This window comes from Nycticebus coucang, chromosome 17, assembly GCF_027406575.1.
Source record: "Nycticebus coucang isolate mNycCou1 chromosome 17, mNycCou1.pri, whole genome shotgun sequence".
Taxonomy (NCBI): domain Eukaryota; kingdom Metazoa; phylum Chordata; class Mammalia; order Primates; family Lorisidae; genus Nycticebus; species Nycticebus coucang.
This window is the reverse complement of record NC_069796.1, coordinates 20,584,313-20,607,897: the sequence shown is the minus strand read 5'-3', so window position 1 is coordinate 20,607,897 and position 23,585 is coordinate 20,584,313. Positions and strand designations below refer to the sequence as shown.

The window sequence follows — 23,585 nt, the reverse complement described above, 5'->3', positions numbered from 1 at the left end:
CCGGTCAGCCTTATTCTTGTCTGGGTTAATGAAACTTCTGGTAGACGCTCTGGAGATGAAAGATGGTTCTTCATTCCCAAAGTACAAATCAGGCCGGCATTTTGAAAAGGAGACAGGTTTATCCATCGCTTCAACGTTAGCTGGCTTTGTTCCCTGTAAAATTACGCTTCTGGTTATTAAAGTATTCACTGTAGGAAACAAATTTGTAACCCATTTCTCATATTACCAACACACAGAAAAACAAAATTTGATATCCTGGGGTTTATTTGCTGAGGGCGCTTCCCATAAAAGCCAGTGAGTGTGCCCTGGGAAATGTGTCTGGTTAACTCCTCTGTGGATAAATGTTAATCACAAGCCTTCCCCGTCCACTCTCGCCCCCGGCGGCACCCTCCCCACCTCCCGACTTCCCGCCTCTCAAGGGCTGGTGACCTAATAGCATTTTTCTTCATGCATATTTTGGCGTCGCCCCATGGCCTGGCTGCCTTCGCCTGTCTGAGTCTTTTGAAATTCCTGCATGTTCGCCCCAGATTAAGCCAGTGTGTCTCAGGATGTGTGTTCCGTTTTGTTCTTTCCCCTTAACGCCGCCTGTGCAACGTGTCTGGGGGAGGAGGAGGACCAGGCCGGGAGGGAGGGAGGGGCAGAGGCGAGGAGCTGTCCGCCCTGCACGTTTCCAATCGCATTACGTGAACAAATAGCGGAGGGGCAGCCGGGCCAGAACGGCTTGTGTAACTTTGCAAACGTGCCAGAAAGTTTAAAATCTCTCCTCCTTCCCTCACTCCAGACACTGCCCGCTCGCTGAGACTGCCGCCCCGTTCCCCGTCGCCTTCCAGGACTGGGAAGGGGAGAGAGACGGTGCCACGTCCCAGCGGCCGCCTGGACTGGGGAAGGGTCAGCAGCCCACCGTTGGCACTGCCGCGTGGGGACCGAGAATCCCGCTCTCCGCCCGCCTCCCCGGTTGAAGATCTCTCCCTTCCTCACGTGATTTGAGCCCCGTTTTCATTTTTCCCGAGCCACGTCCTCCCTAAGCAGGGCAGTCCGGCCGAGGGAGCGATGCGCATCGCCTGGACCGCGCTCCTGTTCGGGCCGCTGCAGCTCTGCGCGCTCCTGCGGGGCGCCCCGCCGGCCGCCGGCCAGCAGCAGCCCCCGCGCGAGCCGCCCGCAGCCCCGGGCGCCTGGCGCCAGCAGATCCAGTGGGAGAACAACGGGCAGGTGTTCAGCCTGCTGAGCCTGGGCTCGCAGTACCAGCCGCAGCGCCGCCGCGACCCGGGCTCCAGCGCTTCGGACAACGCCGCCTCGCAGTCGCGCACGCCGATCCTGCTGCTCCGCGACAACCGCACGGCCGCGGCGCGGGCGCGGACCCCTGGCGCGTCGGGAGTCGCCGCCGGCCGCCCGAGGCCCGCCGCCCGCCACTGGTTCCAGCCGGGCTACTCGGCGTCGGGAGCCCGCGGCGCGGGAAACCGGACCGCGCCCGAAGCCCGCCCGGTGCTCAGTAACCTGCGGCCGCCCAGCCGCGTGGACGGCATGGTGGGCGACGACCCCTACAACCCCTACAAGTACACCGACGACAACCCCTATTACAATTACTACGACACGTACGAGAGGCCTCGGCCCGGGAGCAGGTACCGGCCCGGATACGGCACCGGCTACTTCCAGTACGGTAAGCACCCCGAGTTCGCCGGAAGCACCCATGCACCTGGTCCCCAACTGTGTGGCTCCCCGACGTGACTGCCTGGGCGCGGCGGGCCCGGTCCTTGCGGACCGGATCCCTCCCCCCGCGTCTGCAGAGGCAGCTCTGGAATCCAGCGCAAACCGCGCGCCCGGCCCCTCCTGCTTCCTCTCCACTGTGCTCAGCCGTCCGGTGTCCCCAGTCCTCTCGCTACACTTAACCCCACCCTGCAGTCCCGGTGGGCGAAGGGCGAGGAGCGAGGGTCCTGGAGGGGCCGGGACCCGGAGTGGGGGGCGCCGGTGTTCTCACTGCTGCGCCCGTGGCCCGTTGATTTTAGGACTCCCGGACCTGGTGCCTGACCCCTACTACATCCAGGCGTCCACATACGTGCAGACCATGTCCATGTACAACCTGAGATGCGCCGCGGAGGAAAACTGCCTGGCCAGGTACGGGCCGGGCTCTGTGCTGCCCCGCTGCGTGGTCTCGGTTCGGGGGCGCTCTGGCGCCTGCTCCTGACCAGAAGAGCTGGGCAGTGGGACGCGACCTCCTGGGCATGCTGACCTGAACGGGAGACTTAAACATTCGAAGATTTCTGTGGGTTCTGCCTCTAAAACTGCCGCACAAACCAGAGAGGTGGAGCCAGCCTTTCCCCGGGGCGTCTTGTGTGTGTTCTTTTTCCAAGAGAATTTAAACCTTGGAGCTAATTACAACTACACAGTATTTTTTTTTTTAAGGTTATTATAATAGAAAAGGGTGTTAATATTCCCGTAAGAGATAGGGGGCAGATTTGCCAGTGTAGCCTCCTTGGGAGAGCCTAGGTTTCTTCTTTATTTGATACCATGATGAACTATTTTGGTATAACTTCAGCCAGAATAAAAGTCCATTAACAAGAACTTTGTCCGTTAGTCCTAAAATAAAATAGCAGTTCTCAGATTGAGTTCTCTGAGTTTGGTGCTGGCCAACCAGCAGAGGGAGCAAGAGATGTTTTGCTAGGTCTCCTAAGAACTTTCAAGGGTTTAAAATAGGGTCATGGATAGCATTTAAAGTAAGTTCACACAAGACACGTTACCCGGAACACAGTGGTGTGTTTTTGTATATTTCTTCCTCTTTTCCTTTATAATTGTCAAGTTACAGGAAGAGAAGAAATTCAAACTCATTTTCATTCCTTCCTCTTATGTCACTCACAACTCCACACTCCCGGGATATTGTTACAGTCATGCTGTTGTTTTGAAGATAGTGAAGTTAAGAAATCGTTCATCTAAATATGGTGCCCTCTTTTAGAGTTATTTCCCGACTTTTCATTAATTAAATATTTAGGAAGAAATATTTGGTTAAATCCAAACATCTTAACAGGTATCTATGTGTTATTTTTTATTGGGGATAATTTCGACCTTAGTTTTACTCATTCATAGGATCAAACTTAAATGGATTTTTAAATGTAAAGTTGATGTCTCACATTTTTAGTGCTGATTTTATTATGTTTTTACTTTTAAATTCTGTGGATTTCTATAGTTGTCTTTCATTCCCTTATTCATCAAATACTCACTGTGCTCCGACTAATCCAGGAATGTTCTAGGAGCTTGGGATTCAGAAATAAACAAAATAAACACATTCATTGGCGTCCTGGAACTGATAGTCTAGTTGGGGAAGGAGGATTGTCACTACTTTATCATGGAGAAGTTTATTTGTAGTTTTGTTTTTAGTTAACATTCTGTGAATATAATTATGTCTCTTTTTTGAAAAATCACAGTTCATCATACAGGGCAAGAGATTATGATCACAGGGTACTGCTAAGATTTCCCCAGAGAGTGAAAAATCAAGGGACATCAGACTTCCTACCAAGCCGACCAAGATATTCCTGGGAATGGCACAGTTGTCACCAGTAAGTAGATGGCCTCCTGTGTACTTTTAAGTTGCCTTTTCGTTTTCCAGGTAATTACTGGTATCACAAATGCAAGTCATTTCTTACCTACAGGGACAGAATTGTTACTGTTTACAGGTAGACATTTTCTCTATGTAATTTGACATAAGTAAGGGAGTCTGCTTTAATATAACCCACCAACTATTAGATCCTGTTATCTTTTGAATTGGAAACTCCAAGTCCATCTTACTAAAACTGTTTGTAGAGTATAGCAATTGACATCAATGTAAAATTTGTTTCAGTATAGTACAGATAGGGTTTCTAAAAGAGTCCATTACAGCAAAGATTATCTGCAGGTAGTTAGCATTACATAGCATTTCATAAAGACTGTATGTTTTTGTTAAAAAGATTTAGAGATCCTTCTGAAAGAAAGAAACAGAATAGATGATAGACTCCATGAGCTGAGAAGGGCTGTTCTCCATCTTTTAAAAGGCCTGTCTCAAACTCAGAGTGGTTGCTTATTCTATCCTAAATGTAAAGGTTTTCCTACAATGATATTCTACCATTTGTCTTGGTAACTTGCCCAGGTGTTTACTGTCAGGAAATCCTGATGTATGGCTGTAAGCTTTCTTGGAGAAGGTCATCAGCTCAACCCCTTTATTTAATGAAATGACAAAAACAAATATGAGCTGCCCAATTGATAAATGATAAAATAAAAGTGCTTTATTTCTAAATAAAAGTTTATACTATTTAAATAATTATTGTGGGTAAAACATGTCATTATTTCTCCTCTCCATTTTAGTAATAATTTTAAATATGGGATAACTCAATTTTTAAAAATATCATAGAAACCTCTCAAGAGTCATATGCTTCCTCTTTTTTGGAGTGAAACATCAGTAGGGGCAGCCAAGAGAAATATACTAGATCCTGTTATCTTTGTTCAGGAGCGTATGGCAAGTTTCACTTAAGCACAAATAATTTATTTTCCATTTCTATTTGATATTCAAAGATACAAAGGGCATAATGGGAAAGCAAAATACTCAAATTAAGTATTTTCTCTTACTAGCAAAGTTAAAAGCTTAGGATGTCAATAGATTTATGTCCCTGGGGGAAAAATCTAGTGTGAATATTCCTTTTTGAAAATAAAGCTAACCTCAACTTCAATGTGAAAAAAATAATTGTGAGGCAATGGGGAAACTATGTGATATCCTTACTGCTTTCTCTGTGTATAACTAACCACCATCTTTCTGTTGTGTGGGACTTCAGACATTACCACAGTATGGATGAATTCAGTCACTATGACCTGCTTGATGCCAGCACCCAGAGGAGAGTGGCTGAAGGTCACAAAGCAAGTTTCTGTCTTGAGGACACATCCTGTGACTATGGCTACCATAGGCGATTTGCATGTACCGCACACACACAGGTAAATTAGATCTTGAACTTGGAAATCCACTGGCCTCAGAGAGAAAACCAAGTATTTCGTATGTGTAAGATCACTTTGGTCGCCAAAATAAGCTAGTATTTTCTTTCCTCCGACCTCTTGGATAAGTTGTTTCCTGTTGAGGGTCATCTTGTGAAGATGGACAATAATTCGAAAAAGGCAGGTAATGGCTTGATGATCCAAATTACTTTTATTAAACTATTACCAGCAATACAGACAGTTCCTATTCAGGACCCCAGAAGGTCACTATGCGTCCTTGTTCTATTCTACAGTGAAAAACAGACATTTACTCTCTAAAAAGTCTGAGTAGTTTATGACGTAGGCACTCATTCTTCATCTTTAATTGGCTTGGTAAATAACTACAGAAATGATACCTCTGTTTTCTCACCTGAAAATCTATTCCTTTCTTCATCTCCTATGGCCTGAAATAGAACAGTGGTTGGGGTTAGCAAAAGGAGAAGAAATAAGTTCTTTTTCAGAGAAAGAACGTATGGAAAGTTGTCTTTTTTAATAATGCAAATAAGGACAGCGTTTCTGTCTCCACACATATATATTTAAACCTACAGTGTAATTGATGTCAGATGTCGTTTGGATGGATTTTTTGAAATAGTGCTTAACTAAGCGATTTGTATGTTGTATAATTGGAAAATGTGTGTCAGTTAAAAAAGCTATGTCAGTATTTCCATATGAAACCCTAATTTGTAAAAGGACATTATAATTTTACTCCAGCCCAGATCTTGGCAAGGAGCAGTGAATGTACATAACCCAAGGCACAAAGGGATAAGCAGCTGGCATCTCCAGAAGCACAAATTCCAGGGCTGTGGCAGGAAGCCTTTTGGTGACCTAAATGTTACCATTGCTTTTTTTCTCTGAGCTTAGAATATCACAGCAGTTGGAGGGGGTGAAGGCTAAATTCTACATGCCCAGGGTAGTACTTATTTTTCAAGAAAAAGGATATGTAACCTATCTACATATTATACTTGTATGATTGTAGAAATCCCCTTGTCATTCAATAATCTCCAAATTCCATAATCCCACATGCGTTGCATACCTCGAGTTTATTCTCCCCGTTTATACAATGAGGCACTCTGGACAGCTCGCTCTGAAGGTCTAGGATTGTAGGTATAGTGGTAGCACTTCTGGTTCCCTTAGTTTGTGGGTGACCTTATTTTATTTTATATGGTAGCTTCCTTGTTTATCATCCTATGTGAATGTCATATTTAACCATTATTCCCAGGGCTTGCATAATAAGTGATTTATATATTTGTTTTTTTGTCTAGGCGAGTGTCTCTTCAACATGGACTTCATATAAAGGGAAAAAAAATTCTCACAAACCCCCAATGTTGACTTAGTTTTTTCGTAATTTTGCTTAAGTGTATTCAAGCATAAAACTAGGTACACTTTCTTTATATTTGTATGTTTATATAACTCTCATGTTCTTAAAAAATTTACATACTAAATACATACAAAACCAAAAACAGTTGCATTAACCTTAATTTCATGAAACAAACAACTGTGTTTGGTTAAAGCAAAGCAGTTAGACAGCCTTAGCTAAGGTACAATATTTGATCTATTTTTATATTTTGAATTTGAATATGTGAAATGCCTGTTTACTTAATGACCTTAGTAACTTCAATTTTTTGTCTGCTACTTCAAATAATCAAAGGTCATACTTAAATTCTTCCAGCTGAGTAACTCTATAGTGCCAATTTCAGCACTTTAAGCTATTTTGTTCACTTGAAGGTAAGGTAAGCATCGTAGTATTGTTTAAATCTGTTTTAAACATGTATCTAATCTAATGAATCCTCTATGATATTATGAACTGAAAGTGTCAGTAGTAGTAAAAGTAGTAGCTAACATTTAGTCAATAAATATTATAGGCCATAATCAGAATTATGTGCTGGAATCAGACCAGAAATTCTCCATTTTATGTTTACTACTCAACATACTCCATACATCCATTGATGTATGGACTAGGGTCAGAAGTCAGGCAGTAACAATGGAAAATGATTCTCTCTACTGTGACTCGGGTCCTTTTGATTTGGGCCTGTCTGTACTATCATGTGCTATATGCTGGCACAGTTCCTAAATCAAACCCCAGGTAAATTAGCATTGGTAGAAACTGCTCAGGTGATTTTGTTATTTTTTTGGCCACCCAGGTGATCTTAAACACCCAATTCTGGGTGCTAGAATTAAACAACAGTACTGCATTAAAATGATTCTAGCATATACTTTTAAATTTGCTTTCAATTACTATTAGAATGAAAGTATATGTTAAAATTTCTTATGAAGAATTAATGGAATCAAAAATACACCTACAGATTCCAGTTTCAGTGAACTTCCTCAGTCTATAACACTCTTCAAAGCAAGGACTATATTTTATTCATATTTTTCTCCTCCTAGCCTGTAGAAGGCACTCATTTACTTAATGACATGAGTATTTTAGCAAGTGGAGAGATGTGGCATTCTTCAAGTTTACCATGCATTCATCCCTTCAATTCAGCAGAATATTTTAGTGACTGTGTGAAAGAGAGTGTAGTGGGCAGTTAAGAACAGGGACTCTAGAGCTTGATTGTCCAAGGTTTATTGCAACCAGCTATATAATAGCTGTACATTCCTGAGTAGGTTACTAGACTTTAGTGTGTCTTAGTCTCCTCATCTATAAAGTGGAAATAACAATAGCACCTGCTTCATGTAGTTGTGAAAACTGAATTTATACATGCAACGTGTTTTAAGTTGTTCCTGGCACATGATATTTAATAAATGTTAGCTACTAAAAGATATGACATGGACTCCTCCCAGAGGGAGCTCACAGCTTCCAGTTAGATGAATTCTTACATAATACGATTTTATTGCAAAGCAAAAAACCAATAAACACTATGAAAGCTATACAAAAAAGTATCATGGGCATTCAGAATACAAGAAGGTAATTTTCTAAAGTGGAAATTGGGCAGAGTTTCACTGAGAAAAGAACCTTAAGTTGATTATTAAGTGGCCTTTATTCCTGAACTGGTAAAATTATCCAGTTTTGGTGGAGGCCTGTTTTGTCACTTAAGATTGCATTTATCACTGGTTATTTATGACATTTTTAAGAAGTGGGGTGTACTACTACTTATATTAGTCCTGTGTCTTTTTTAGCTGGAGGTGCTATAAGGCTGAGTAATATATACTTCTCAAGGGAGATGAAATATAAATATAGTTTTATATCAAACTCTTGTAAGTACTAACTTAAAATTTAATTTGCAAATAACACCATATTCTTTAGCATAGTTTGACTATATATCATCATTTTAAGTTTTTATTTTTTTTGCTGTAGGGGTTGAGTCCTGGCTGTTACGATACTTACGGTGCAGACATAGACTGCCAGTGGATTGATATTACAGATGTACAACCTGGAAACTACATTCTAAAGGTGACGATCTCTGAACATACGTAATTTATTTTGATTGCAAACCAATAAGCCCTCGTCTCTAGATATAAATGGTAAATAATAATTGCTTGGAAATGTCGTTTTGGAAATAATTATATGCCGTCTATTTCTAAATAATCTAATCTAATCTCACTTTAAAGAACTTCAGGATAAAAAAAGCAGTTTACTTCTGTATCATCTCTAGGATTTAACCACTTGCTTAACAAACTTCCCTGCTTGATTTAGATAAATGCCTTGGTAACAATTCCCTTCTCGTGGTTAAGTGTGGTGGCTCAGGCCTGTAACCGTAACATTATGGAAAGGGGAGAGGGTAGATCTCCTGAGCCCAGGAGTCTCAGACCAGCCTGAGCAAGAGCACCCCATCTCTACTAAAAATAGAAAAGCTAGCTGGGCATTGTGGCGGGAGCCAGTAGTCCCAGCTACTGTGAAAGCTGAGGCAAGAGGATTGCTTGTGCCCAAGAATTTGAGGTTGCTGTGATCTATGACACCAGTGCTCTCAACCCATGGGCGACAGGGAGATTCTGTCTCAAAAAAAAAAAAAAAGTTAAAAAAAATAGAAAGACACCATTAAATACCGATGAACTCTTTAACACAACTGCTGTGTGTGTCACCTAGGTCAGTGTAAACCCCAGCTACCTGGTGCCTGAATCAGACTACACCAACAATGTTGTGCGCTGTGACATTCGCTACACGGGACATCACGCATACGCCTCGGGCTGCACGATTTCTCCGTAAGTCTTACTTGCCCTGCTCAGTAATTGTTCCATGAAGAATTTTAGTTCCTCATCAGGCATTATGCATGACATATGACTACCGCAGCTTCCTTGTAAATAGACCAAAGGCAGAAAGTGTAGACGGTCCGTGCAGTCACATAATTAGAGTTGAGCTCTCTCTCTCTCTCTTTTTTTTACGACAATGCAAGAAAAGGGGAGATACACGTAGGTTTTTATTATCCCAAAGCTTAGTTTTCAGAAGAAGTTATATGCCTAGAAAACAGTGTGTTACTTATGTGTTAAAGCTTATGTGAAGGGCCAGTATGTCAAATCTCTCAGATGTAGAGGCGGGAGCTTGTAGGAGCCTAAGGGTTCAGTTTCCTGGCTCTTCACCACAATCTGAACGAGGTGACAGCAAAATCAATGTCATAAGAGTAAGCAACTGAAGAGATCAGCCCCCTTGATCTGCACAAACCAAGAATTTATAGATATGAATTCTAGAACGGGGGATACTGGGAGAATACTCTGCAAAAGAAGGAGGTGTGTGGCGTTTCCTACTCCTGAAACTCTTGTTTGAATGAAGTTTTAGAAGGAATCCCAGCGTATAAATATTAACCAAGAGACGCTTTGATGCAAGTCATGGAAGAAAGGGGGGGTAGAGCGCCTGCCGGCCTGTGTGTCCTGCCCCACCTCCTTCAGCACTGGGTGGCAGATTCTAAGTACACATCTCACCCGACTTACACTTTTCCAACAATGACAGCACCATCCGAATAACCGCTGAACATGCATAGCTTTGCTTTCACCTTGGAGAAGCACCCGTGCCTCTGGTCACGTGGAAGAGTATCAGAGCAACACTAGAAACTCACAGGGAACAGAAATTTCCTGTCTGTTCCCTGTGAGTTTCAGAAGGAAAATCAGGAAAATAGTTTTCCTGAAAAACTATTCAGGAAAATCAGGAAAATAGTTTCCTGCACATGAGCCTGTAGTGTGTGGGTTTTCCCAAGTCCCTGTCAACCTGGTAGTATGGGTTTTGTTCTACCTCTGGGCTTCTGTTCAGGGAAGGGTGGAGCTAAAACCAGCCCATGCTCTGTTCACGGAGTTGTGCACGGTGGCTCCGGGCTGCGTTCACCTTGGAAGGGCACCTTCCCTTATTCATACAAAGGAGCAGAGCCAGAGCTTTACATGTGTCCCCACGGCATTCGAGGTCAAGGATAGAAGTGACACACTGTAATCAACCATATTTTTCTGAACAAGCCCACAACACAGAAAACCTGGCTAGTTTTATGGCTCATGTAGTGTGGAGTTCATTGTAGAATAGAAATCCCAGACATCAGTATAATTTAAGTTATAACAACTTAATCTAAAATAAGTGGATTTGTTCATTTCTCTTCATTTTTATAATTCCTTAATTCACAAATTCTCCACTTAGTTCTTCACTTGCATTCTCACTTTTGTGTGATGTTTGTTGAGGTCCTAAACTAGATACTAGCAGAGAATGATGCAAAGATAAATGTGACTCCACCCTGTACTGCTGTCGGCTTATGAACATAACTTTAACTAGTTACGAATGAATCTCAGGGTTTAATACTTACCTCCTGGTCCCCTCCGTGATGACAGGGATCTAGTCTCTTGCGCACGGTCATCTATTCATTACCGGGGACAGCTCTGCCACCTTGCAGACTTTCACTCAACACTTAATTAACAGAAGAACTTCCCTCTCTTTTAAAGAATATGGAATTGAGTACAGTGGGTGAGAGAAATACACGTTGGATCATAACAGAGCTACAGTGTGAAAAACTCTGTGGATCAGAAGGACCTCTGCTCTAAGTTTGGTGACTACCAAGTATGACTTACTGACCTCCCACTAGAAACAAGTCTCTGTGTTTCGCTTTTTATCCCTCGAATCCATTGACTTGGATCTTGCCGGACACTTAGAACAAATAAAAACAGTTCTATTGCCTCACTAGTATTGTAACACTACGAGAGGGATTCTTAATGTGGTCCCCCATATAGTTTGTACTGGGCAAGAGTTGTTGAGGTGGAATTTTAATAAGCAATATTGATCAGATGAAAATATGAAAAGTGAAATTAACTATAGTTATTGATCATAATAAAATAATGAGATCATATTTAGTTTGAGTGGAAATACCAAGAAAAGTGCAGAACCCTAAACTTGAAAAAAATCTTCACCCTCCGGCGCCTCTTCTTAGTCTTGAGGCCTCTCCCTCACTAGGAATCGATTAGAGTACAGAGGAAGTGGAGATGTCTTTGGCCTGAGTTCAGGAGTGACTTGAGAACAGCATTTGAATTGGGCCTTGAAAGCTGAGGAGTGTACTGGGGGGAGTTAAGGAAGGAGATGCTGGGAGGACCCAAGATCACGGGCAACTACTTTGCAGGTGCAAATAGCAAGGCGTGTTTGGAAAAGCAAGTTTTCTAGTTTGGCTCAAGCATAAGTGTTATTGAGTTAAGTGATGAACGAAAAGGATGGCAAAGTCAGAGGGAACAGACCAAAGAGAACATTGAAGAGTAAGCCAAAAGCTGGGACTGGAGGCAATGGGAGTCTGAAGTTGTTTGAGAGGGGTTATAACTTGCCTAAAGGCACAGGCTCCATCTGGCTCACAGTCAGCAGTGAGTGTGATCCTTGTGCTAACATTACTGAAGTTTTTTCCTAACTTGAAAGACATCATCTCTCAGTTCACTGTTTTTTCTGCTGATTAGATATGTAGGAACATTCGGTTGGTGGGAAACCACTCGGTAAATAGGTGTGCCTGTTAATGTCCTCCTTCCCTTGTTTTCTTCATTGTAAACAAAATGGATGGACCAAGCTCCGTTCAGTTCTGTGATACTACGTAAGTTCTCTTCACACAGAATTTACTGTTCGGAAATTGATAGTTACTGATCTGCACTAAGTGCAGGCTTCCTTCCTTACTTGGGGATCTGTGATCACAATTTAAATACGATGTTTGATTGGTTGGCTTTGGTGCAGTTTCTGCCCATTAATGCGTAATTCTACATCCAAAGCCACGCTGGAGAAGGGTAATGTCAGATATGCAGAAGCCACAACCCTGCTTCTGGGTGTTTGTACCACTCTCATCCCAGTGAATAAACCCAAATGGTTGGGGCTGCTGGTTTTCTAAGCCCTTCTTTACCCTTGATTAGCTTAGAGGTTGTTTCTTTGACTCCAAATGCCAAGGTTGGAGGCATCTGGCAGACACTGCTGTTGACATACTTATTTTCTTTAAATGATTATTAACATAAGATACTATGGATAATTTCACAGCATAACTTTTTGCTTAGCTGGTGGGAGAGGTTACCTAAAGTTTTCAAAAGTTTAACTTTAAATCTGTATACTATACTCATTCATAATACCGGGTTACTAACTCATCTTATCTTGTTTTCTAATCTAGGTATTAGAAAGCAAGCCAAAATTCCCAATGGATAAATCAGTGCCTGGTGTTCTGAAGTGGGAAAAAATAGATTAACTTCAGTAGGATTTATGTATTTTGAAAAAGAGAACAGAAAACAACAAAGGCATTTTTGTGTGGACTGTTTGATAACAAAGCACATAACTGGATTTTGAACATTCCGATCGGCAGTATTTGGGAAATTTGCAATACTGATTCACATTACTATGGGAATTAACGTCATGCTTCAATTCTGTGGTTGTGTATTTGGCTCTTGCAAAGAAATCCAGATTTCTTATGCTCCTTTTGAAATTATAATGCAGAAGGGAAAGTGTTATTTCAGTGAATGAGCCAAATTACTTTGAACTGAGAATCTTCTAAAGGGGTCGAGCTCCAGTGAAAGATGATGATAATGAGCTAATATTCATCCTAACATAGATTTAGAAATGATTCTCCTACTGTTTAAATAGATACGGACACATTTGGTGCTGAGGAAGAAACAAACACGTTACCATTGGTGTCGAGAAATATTACTCTGGAGCAGAGCAATGGCAATACATGTACTCAGATAGTTACACCCCTACATAAAATTATGTTTACATTTTTAAATTAGTAGATAACATTCTTTCTATCAAGTGTACAATTTTATTCTGACTTGAGTCAACTTTTGTTTGGAACAAATGAAGTAATCGAGCTGCCCAATTCCTGTCTGATATTTGAAGACACCCCCTTCTACTCTTTTATTTTTCTTATGAGCAGAGATGCTGTGAGATTCTTAAAATTACCATTCTGGGGACTGGTATAGGTAGGAAAGTTGTGCAACAGGGAAGTTGTTCTGATGACAGATAGGATACATTCAGAGATAATATGCCCTTGGGCATATTCAAATATTTACCAAAGATAAAATTTCCTTGCTGACATAAAAGTCATATAAACAAGTCCTCAAAACCACAGCCATCTCTCAAATAGTTTTAAAAAATCATGAAAGCATCCTAGGATTTTCTGCATTTTTAAATGTTCGGCTATTAAAAAGAGGACTGCTAAAAAAATTAGGTTATTCATAACAAACGTCATAAGGTGTGATCCATACAGGAGCACCATCCTAGGTTACTCAGGAGTCAGTCACACCCCTGTTTTTGTGTGTGTCTACAGTACAGTCCAAATTACCAAAGTGCATAGCATTGTATAACTGAGGGGTTGATGACGAGGGGGAAAAAGTACTTTCTGGAAAACCAAAGACTGCTGCATAATTAGACAGCTGTGATTTAATTTTAAACTGTGAAACCATGTGCCAAAACAGAATGTGGAGAATTTCTTTTTCCTAAATTTGAAGGTGCAGAAAGAAATCAAATTACACTTTTAAGCAAGTGGTGCTTAAACAGAATTGTTCCTACATTAACCAGTATTAAAGTTCAAGTAGGTTTTTCCAGTGGCAGAACACATTAGGTAGAATGTTAAAAAGTGTATTGGCATCCTGTATGGCGGCCGTAGAGTTGTAAAGTCAACACCAATTACTAATAATCATCCCGCGCTCTCTGGGTACATAGCACAGTAAGGGGGTGAAGATGGACAGGCGTGAAGTAGCGGACATAGTGGTACACATGATCCTTACCAGGGCACACGCTTAGTGGTAGAAGATACTGAACTTTCCTCGAGCTAGTATCTGAGCTGTAGAACACCTTCTTTGATGTACCTCTTTGCCTTAAATTGCTTTTTAGTTTTAAGAATGATCCTCTCAACAGGTAATCTTTCCTAATAGAGACACTTTTAATAGACTTGCTTTCTTGAAAAATAAAAACTACTGTCAGTATTCATACTGAGCCAAACTGGCATCTATAGATTTAAAATCTATCATTTCATTAAGGTTCTTACCCTTGTATTAAAAATTAGCTAATATCCTGGCCTTTGGATATATAGAAGATGCATTTATAATCATTCATTGGACCTTTTAACTGTCCATCTATCATCATTTGAGGACTAACGAGCCAGGTGCTCACATGCCAGGCATTGGGAGATAAAACAAACAAACAAACAAACAAAAAAGAATACCCTAACCTCAATCAAAGTGTATTAAGAATGTCATTGTTACCCATTAGGTTCGCTTTTCTAAGAACTAAAAGTATATGTCTATCTATGAAATTTCAATTTTAAGACCTGTTATTTTTCTAGACCATATTTTATTTTAAAAATAAGTTAAAAGTTAATTATATGCATGTATGTACTTCTAATAATTAAAAATGTTTTCAATCCATGAAATGTCTGTCTTTTAAGTATAACATTTACTATTTGGTTGATTGTGGAAAAAAAATTATTTTTTCAATTAAGGAGCTAAAGATTCTTGCTTATTTCTCATGTGAACATTCTTCCCCCTCCCATATCATGCCTGAAAACATCCAAGTAACTCACAGGTATTGATTTCACACTCAATAGTTTTGAAACTCAAGGGAGTCTTTTTTCTGAATAACTTCCAAAAGTCATAGATAAGGATGAGCTGGTGAATGTCATCAACCAATAAAGTCAAGAACACAATCCAGTCATACAAAACTCTAAATAAAATTTCTTAAAATACAGGAAGTAGAAATGATACAAAGACTATTGATTACTGGGAGGAAACTGACTTTTACACTAAAAGGGACTGTGAGAAAATGGATTAAATAGATGAATGGATCAAATTAATTTACTTAATTTAGAGCATCTATCATATGCCATATTGTGGTCACGTAATGATTTAGACCACAGCCTGGATTAAAGATGGCTTGACTTTGGGGGTTAGGACTGAGTCTCCCAATAGTGTTATAACATATATGAATACATAATTTGCCTATTTCCAGAAAATCTTTATATTTTTATATGTTAATTTTATTTACAATTTCTATCATTTAATTATTCACTAGGCATTACTTTTAGGAACAAATTATTTTTGTTCTTGGAAGCCCTGTAGAATTGTCACACAAACATTCCCAATATTCAGATTCCAGAAGAAATGCAATCTGCTAAGATGTTCTTGGCATTGAAAATATCAAATTCAGGATCCGGTGATACTTTGTTACAAAAATAAGTTGTTTTGATACAGTATATTAATGGATGAAGAAGAAATACCCCTTTTCTGTTTTTTTAATGGATTTTCACAATGAATATATTCAATCAACAAGTTAAACTTCATTTCCAGCTATTGAAAGTCCTGGGCCACTTGTGAACAGAAAGCATTTTATTTATCCTTTAAGCTAAAATGGTGCTGAATTATTTCAACCTGAATGTAAAATGCATTAAGTCTTAGCTCATAGTATGTAAACTTTTAATTAATATATAACTACTTGCTACAAAGTAAGTAATGTCATTTGTTATTATAGCGTTTTTACTGAAGTTTTAGCTTTTCTCAAAAATTTTCAGGAATGCTATTTGTAAAACGTGTATCTTTTTTGAAGAGCTCTTCCTTTAAATGCCTAGACACAGGCTTTATATTCCTCTCTGCATTCTTATATTCTTTTATTATATGTCTATGCTATGATTGCAAGATTGCATAAAAATGCCTTGAATAAATGATTTCAAGTATGTATGGTGGTCATTTGTTGTTATATAAATAAATCATATGAACTTCATTTTAGATTAAATGGTGGTGGCTGGTGGCTTTAATGGCCCTTTGTATTAACACATCGTGTAGAAATGTAACTGATGTTTGAAAGTAGATACTATCAGACAGGAACTTTTGTCAACACTAACCAGTCACTTCTAAGGACACAGAACAGGCACTGCAATAAAAATCACATTGCTTTAATGAGCATTTACAAGTAGTATATGTCAATATAAAATATACTATATACACACACAGACGCACATTCATTTAGAGCAGTGTTTTCCAACCTTTTTTATCTCATGGTACACTTGTACCTATAGTTAAACTTCCATGGCAAACTTAAATTATGTTGATTAAAAAAAAGAGTAAAAAAAGAAAAAAATATTATATGAACTTCTTTTGAAAATAATTTAATTAATAATTAATAATTTAATTAATGATCTGTAAAATTTTTCTCTGCGCACGTAAGATCATCTCATGGCATACCAGTTGAACATCACCGATTCCGGGGACATATCCAAGGCTAGCTACAAATTATATAAAGAGAAACGCTGTTGTCATAGTAATCCTTATTTAAGTGTGCACCAGATTACCCTGCATGCTGATAATCTAAGAGGACCAACAAGGCTCAAAGTTTGGAAAATGTCTTGGGGGAACAATTTGCCAAATTAATCTGCAAAACCAATTCATCCTTAAGGAGCTCTTGCAGGTAAAGCAGTTGTAGACTTGTGGCTGGCAATTTGCAGATTTGAACTAGGGAACAGTGATACTTGAACCCCCAGGTTTTCTGCTTCTATCTCCTGCCCAAGTAAAGCATTTGAATATGCTTTTGTTATTAATGCAGAAGATGATTACTTTTGTCTCACTGGTGTATAAGCAGTGTGCATTATTACTCCATTATCCAAAGATCTTTCCTTTTAGCCAGAACACCTGCCTGACTTTGTGTTACTAATTTATTAAAATTTCTAATCTTTGTCACAGATATTATTCATAGTAGGGGGATTAACATACAGGTCGAATATGTCATTTTTTTCATGGTCATTACAGCTTAAGGAGTCCTGGCACCATACTCCTTTTTTAATTTGAAGGAGCCAAATATCATTTATCCAGAATTAGGAGAATATTGATTTCCTACAGTTTTGCAAGATACTCTGCTCAAAAAGAATCTATAAGAAAGCAAGCACTGGAACTGGAGTCCCTGTGGTAAAGAGCCCTGATACGTAGTATTATGGGTGGCGCCTGTGGCTCAGTGAGTAGGGCACCAGCCCCATATACCGAGGGTGGCAGGTTCAAACCCGGCCCCGGCTGAACTGCAACCAAAAAATAGCCGGGCGTTGTGGCGGGCGCCTGTAGTCCCAGCTACTCGGGAGGCTGAGGCAGGAGAATCGCGGAAGCCCAAGAGCTAGAGGTTGCTGTGAGTCCTGTGACATCATGGCACTCTACCGAAGGCGGTAAAGTGAGACTCTGTCTCTACAAAAAAAAAAAAAAAGATTCTGAGAAGCCCAGCAGTAAAGAAACCACTTTATCTTTACTAACCAGTGTTTCTCATTTTTTTTTTTCCACAAGTCTTTTTTTTCTTTTTGAAGTTTTTGGCCTGGGCTGGGTTTGAACCCACCACCTCTGGTATACGTGCTGGCGCCCTACTCATTTAAGCCACAGGCACCGCCTTTTTTTTCTTTTTGAAATAGCACTTATTATCCTATTAAACCATTTTTTGCCTGGAAAACTCTGGGATTTACTCTCTTAGGTAACTTTTAATTCATAGACATGAGATCATTTGCCAATTACTTAAATGTGGCAGCGCTGGAGCTGTAGAACAGAAGGATAACAGAAACCCATCAATTTACTGCCTGTCTTATTTTCTGAAAAACTATGGCTGGACATGGTTAAATAAAAAAGAATCACTTGTGTCTCTAAACCACCTTCTATTTTAAAAAGAAAGATAGATCTTTCCTATTCGTCAGGTAATTTGAATGCTTTTAGGTCCCCTTCTTAAAATCTTTTCACTCCCAAATCTTAGTTGTTTGTAACACTTGGTGTGAACGAGTCATTTTCTTCATGGTTCATTCATCTTATATATTCACAGTTATCTTAACCTTCTACAAGATGCATAATGTAAGTTCCAAGTACAGTTTAGGACTTTTCATAGCCGTCAGAGAAAAAAACAGGACTGGAAATGAAAGGCTTAGATTTAGTAGTGATTCTCAACCTTCCTAATACCGCAGCCCTTTAATACAGTTTCTGTAGGTCGAGACCCACAGGTTGAGAACTGCTGGCTTAGAAGGCTATAGGCACATATTTACAATGTGCTGCCAATCATTAGTTGATTAACTATGGGAAATAAGCACCACCTTTGGAAAGGGGGTAAAAATAGAGCTAAAAAAAACAAAAAACGAAAGAAGAACCATACCCTGGCAATGTACCTGTGTCACTGTTGAAACAATGTTGCTAGCTCTCATTTTCTTTAAATACAAAGTCACTTCATGTTCTTAATACAACTGTATATAATAGTGGCTAAGGATCAACGTCATGAGAGCCTAAGAAGAGCTAATGCCTTTAAAAGAAATGAATCAAATAATGCTGGGTCTTCATCATATATATCCTTACTAAGCTAAAGCATAAATTCAGAGCCTGATGAATTTGTAGCCAAGATTACCAATCAGGCATTCGCAAACTAGCGGGTTATACCTTTGCCATACAGCAAACATTAAATTTTCATTAATTATAATGACATTTTTTAGAGGGTGACACAAGGGAAAAAAGAACTTTTAACTTTCTATGGTTGGGTAGCTGCTGGAGCTAAGATTTATGAATATAAAATAATTTTGTAACTGTGATCACCTGACTTTTGTTTTAGGACTCTGGTTTCTAGCAATAAGCACGTGTCTTAAACTTGCCTCATCAAAACAGGAATTTCGGGCTCACATAAGCAAGAGGACAAGGGTGGGTTTGCTACAGGGGCAGATGAAACCAAGATATCGAACACCATCACGTTCTTGCTGCCTTTCTCTGTCCCTTCTGAACCCACTTTGTTCTCGTGGTTTTGTTTCTTCCTGAGATGAAACCCTTCTCACCTGCCCATCTGTACTCATGGACTTGTATGTTGTTGACTGGGAAGTAAATGGCATTAACCTGCAGCTCCAGTTTGAAAAGTCCAGGGAAGGCATTTCACAGGCCCTGTCTATGTTACATGCCGATACTTGACCCCCTCACTGTAGAAATTACAACTGGTCCAGACTGAGTCAAGTGCTCTTTCTTTATCAAATCACTGAAGTCAGAAAGGCAGGGTCAGCTGAGAGAGTGGCTGCTCCCACTCTAATCGCGTGACTCCATTCTGGCTGACGTATGGGTGTGAGGGGAGAGTGGGCAAAAACGGTTCTCCAGAATGAGTGACTTATTCTGGTATCATCAGTGAGAGAAGTGCTGGGAACCACCAAGCCCCCATTCTTAGGTGCTGCAAAAAGATGAATAAAATCAACATCCACGTGTTTGCAACTCAAAACCTTTCCTTCTGAGCTGATACCCCCACCTAATTTCTGTTAAAAGGACCCCCGTATTCTCAGTATCTCAGGGCTGACTTTTCCACAGAATAAAAACTAAACTTCTCCCCTCCCTTATTGGCAGATCTAAATGGCCTGCTCAATTCCACACTGTCTGTGCTTCATGAAGTCTTAGCAGGACATCTCAGCAGGGAAGCCCACTCTACAAGTGAGAGGAGACCCCAGTTCCCTATTATTTAACCAGTCACCTTAGAGTTGCCCAAAGGAGGGTCAATCCAATCGCTACCACTTCCCACTCTTGTTTGTCTCTAACTATCAATGAGAGACTCCCTCTGGAAGGGGCACAGTAGGGTACATTGCATTTTTTTTTGCAGTTTTTGGCTGGGCCCAGGTTTGAACACACCACCTCTGGTATATACTCCTTTGAGCCACAGGTACCACCCCATTGCATTTTTTTTAAGAGACAAGATCTTGCTTTGTCACCCACGCTAGGGTGCAGTGGTGCAATAATAGATCACTGTAGCCTCAAACTTCTGTCCTTCCACCTCAGCCTCCCAAGTGGCTTGGGCTACAGCACATGATACTGCACCTGGCTGATTTTAAATTTTTAGTAGAGACAGGATCTTGCCCAGGCTGGTGTCAAACTCCTAGCTGAGGTTACAGTGTGAACCACTGTGCCTGGCCGACATTGCATCCTTTACTTCTATTAGTTCCAGGGTCCTCTTAGCACAGTTACAGACCCTATAGAGGGGTGCCATCTAATGGTAGGGTAGGGAGGAAGGAAAAAGTTCACAAAACACAGCAAAATGCCCATGCTGTGGAAGAACTATGGAAGTATTAGGGTGCTTAGATGACAGTAATAAGTAGTCAGCTATATGCGTTTGTCTCCTAATAGTTTCTCTCACCATTCCTTTTCATCACGATATAGAACAGTTTACAATGTATAGATCCTTGCACTCGGTGTCACAGTGAGGTGGGAATGGTGGACATGTGTGACAACTCAGCTCAGAGGTTTCTGAACTAGAGTTCAATCAAGAACATCAGTAACAGGCTGGGCGTGATGGCTCACGAGCCACCCAGCACTCTGGGAGGCCAAGGCAGGTGGATTGCCTGAGCTCAGCAGTTGGAGACCCACCTGAGCAACAGCAAGACCCTGTCTCTACTAAAAATGAAAGACTGAGGCCAAAGGATCACTTGAGCCCAAGAGTTCAAGGTTGCTGTGAGCTCTGATGCCATGGCCCTGTAGCGAGGGCAACTCAGTGAGTCTGTCTCAGAAAAGAAGAACATCAGTAACTTCATTCAATTTGTCTTAAAGATTGGGGATGTGAAGGGGTGATGTCAGAGGAATGGGATAGAAAACACACACTGTGCAGCTTCTTCAATCATTTAGGCAACCTGCTCTCTGGAAAACAACCCATCTAGTCAAGATTTTCCCCAAAGACCCAGACTGACCACGGATGCCTTTTAGTCCACAGGGAGCTATGCGCTGTTATTCTTTCAGAGTTGCAAAGTCTCATCAGGAGCGAGGCCCTCCAAATCCTTACTCCCTCCCCCCATCCACTCTCATTTTCTCTAGGGAATACTGCTGAGTAATTGACTTGGAAAAACCCCTGCATATTCTCCTTTGCTCTCTGTCAAGTGTAGGGTTTCACAATTCAGGGGCCTTTGGGACGCTTGGTTTCTCAATGCCCTGGCAATGGGAGCGCTTTAACCTCAAAGACTGGTCTCATGTGAACTTTCTAGAACATCTAAGAGTTGTAGTTGCCCCATCAGAATATTTTGGATCTTCACTTCAAACCAATATGTCCAGCCTGGTTCACTGAGATCGTTTCAGTTGTTTGACATCAATAAATAATGCTCATTTCACTGGAGTAACCACACTTCTCACACCTCACATTCCTACTCACAGAATCAGACATTTACCACTGCAGTAAGGCTTATCTAAAAATATTAAATTAAATGCCCCTACAATGGGAGAGGACTAATTTCTACAAATGCAGTCTCATATAACAGTGGCCAATTTTTGAGGTGCCAGTTAAGGGGAAGTGTGTTAGTTTTCATGAGAGACCCCAGTTATAGAGTGAGAGGTATTGAATATTTAATGAGTCTTTATGACTTTTTAGACATAGGGCTTTACACACACACACCTTATTTTATTGTCCTCTTACAACTATGAAGAAAGAATTATTATTTTCTTCACTTTACAGATGACTAAGAGGCTCTTAGAAGCTAAGTCACTGCCCAAATTATGGTTCTAAAGAAAACCCAAGAAAAGCAACTAAACATCTTAGAAGTAATATAAATCCGATAAACTAATTGGGTACAAGATACAAAAAATTTCCTACACTGATAGTAATCAGATTGGAACTTTACTTTTAAGTAGATTCCATGTCTGATAGAGATAGGAATAATCTTGACATAGGGCTCACGTGAAATAAACCCAAATATTTGTTGAACAAATAGAGAAGGGTGCCATGTTATTCTATGGGAGGACTGAACATTGTAAATACATAATCATTTAAATATACGACCTTCAATGCTATCAAAAAAATGAGAGATTAACACTTTAATAAACTACTTGAGTATAAATCATCACTTTACGTAAAAATAATTTGACAGTATGTTTTAAAAACCTTAAATAAGGTTAGGTGTGGTGGCTCATGCCCATAATCCTAGCACTTTGGGAGGCTGAGGTGGGAGGATCACTTGAGGCCAGGAGTTTGAGACCAATCTGGGCAACATAGACAGACAACTCTCTACAATAAAGTTTTGTAGTCTGAGGTTGCAGTAAGCTATGATAATGCCACCACACTCTAGCCCAGGCAACAGACTGAGACCTTGTGTTGAAAAAACAAAAACAAAAACAAAAGAAGAACTTTTTTAATAGGCTGGAGACGGTGGCTGGTACCTGTAACCCCAACTACTTGGAGGCTGAGGTGGGGGGTTCATTTACGCCCAGGATTTCAAGGCTGCAGTGAACTCTGAGGGAGCCACTGCACTCCATGATGGGGAAAAGAATGAGATCCTGCCTCTTTAAAAAAAATTATATAATTCTTCTTGGGCAATAATTATACTTTGAGGAACCCATCTTAAAGAAATAATCAGATACAAGCTATTCCCGGGTTATGGAGAAGATACGTCCCTGAGAACATCTTTAACTCGGGCCCCAGCAGTGCACATGAGGTAATACTAATAACAATATTATAATGGCTCACATATGGTAATAATAATACAGGCTAATTCTGTAGTAAGAATAATACCCCAAACTGTGTTAATAAGTTACAGAAACTGTTGTTCTCTTTCTTTTAATTCAAACATATAGAACATAAAAATAAACTCATACAAAAAAATTAAACAGAAGATAGGAAAAGCTTCAAAGGAGAAAATTAGAGGTTAACATTCACCCAGTGTTGCATCAAGGTCTTACTAGAAGAGGCGCTTTGGGGGTGGGAAGGTGGGCTGACCTCAGGAGGATGCTGGTGGAGGTGGGGCTGGCGGGATGGAAGGTATGCTGGAGAATCCAGATGTGATGCTCTTGCTGGAGGAGGGAATCTGAAGTTGGCTTCTTGAAAAAGGCAGGTATGGTTGTTTGCATAGCTTTTTTCTTTTTTTCATCAAAAGGCCTGTAGCAGCTGAGGTTTTCACTAATGGCCCAGGAATCCTTCATAAACTACTTGACGTTGGGATCTTGCTCCTCGAGGTTAGCAGGTTCTGCTTCCGTAAGGCATGAGCTAATTCTTTTTGTCATAAAATTTCTTGGCTCTCGATCTTCTGCTTCTTCTGTTCTTGTGTTTCTATCAGCTGCTTCTCTGTCTGCGAGACTAGCCCCTCGCATGAAGACGCCGAGGGATCATTTCCCCCACCATGTGTGTTTGTCTACCTGCGTGGAATAAACCAGTTACCTAACTTTTAAATTTGATATTAAATTATAAATTTTCTTTATGTGAAGCCTTTTGGGACCCATTCATAAGTACTGGATGCTGTAAGTCCAGTCAC

General features: G+C 40.6%; 1 protein-coding gene across 2 annotated transcripts; it reads left to right on the top strand.

Annotated features, from left to right (window-relative positions):
• Positions 1-667: 667 nt before the first annotated feature.
• LOX (lysyl oxidase) lies at positions 668-12,885 on the top strand. 2 transcript variants are annotated; one of them, XM_053567015.1, is made up of 7 exons: positions 668-1,657; positions 2,004-2,112; positions 3,417-3,548; positions 4,794-4,950; positions 8,285-8,380; positions 9,014-9,129; positions 12,519-12,885. In XM_053567015.1, the coding sequence occupies exons 1-7, from the start codon at positions 1,051-1,053 to the stop codon at positions 12,523-12,525; spliced, it is 1,224 nt and encodes a 407-aa protein (XP_053422990.1). In that variant the 5' UTR covers positions 668-1,050; the 3' UTR covers positions 12,526-12,885. The 2 variants fall into 2 exon arrangements, with proteins under 2 accessions (XP_053422990.1, XP_053422991.1); XM_053567016.1 differs by lacking the exon at positions 12,519-12,885 and having other exon boundaries at positions 9,014-9,133.
• The last annotated feature ends 10,700 nt before the right edge of the window (positions 12,886-23,585 follow it).

Coding starts and splice junctions, on each gene's coding strand:
- LOX (XM_053567015.1), top strand. CDS start 1,051: ATGCGCATCGCCTGGACCGCGCTCCTGTTCGGGCCGCTGCAGCTCTGC. Junction 1,658..2,003: donor CACCGGCTACTTCCAGTACG/GTAAGCACCCCG, acceptor CGTTGATTTTAG/GACTCCCGGACCTGGTGCCT. Junction 8,381..9,013: donor CTGGAAACTACATTCTAAAG/GTGACGATCTCT, acceptor TGTGTCACCTAG/GTCAGTGTAAACCCCAGCTA.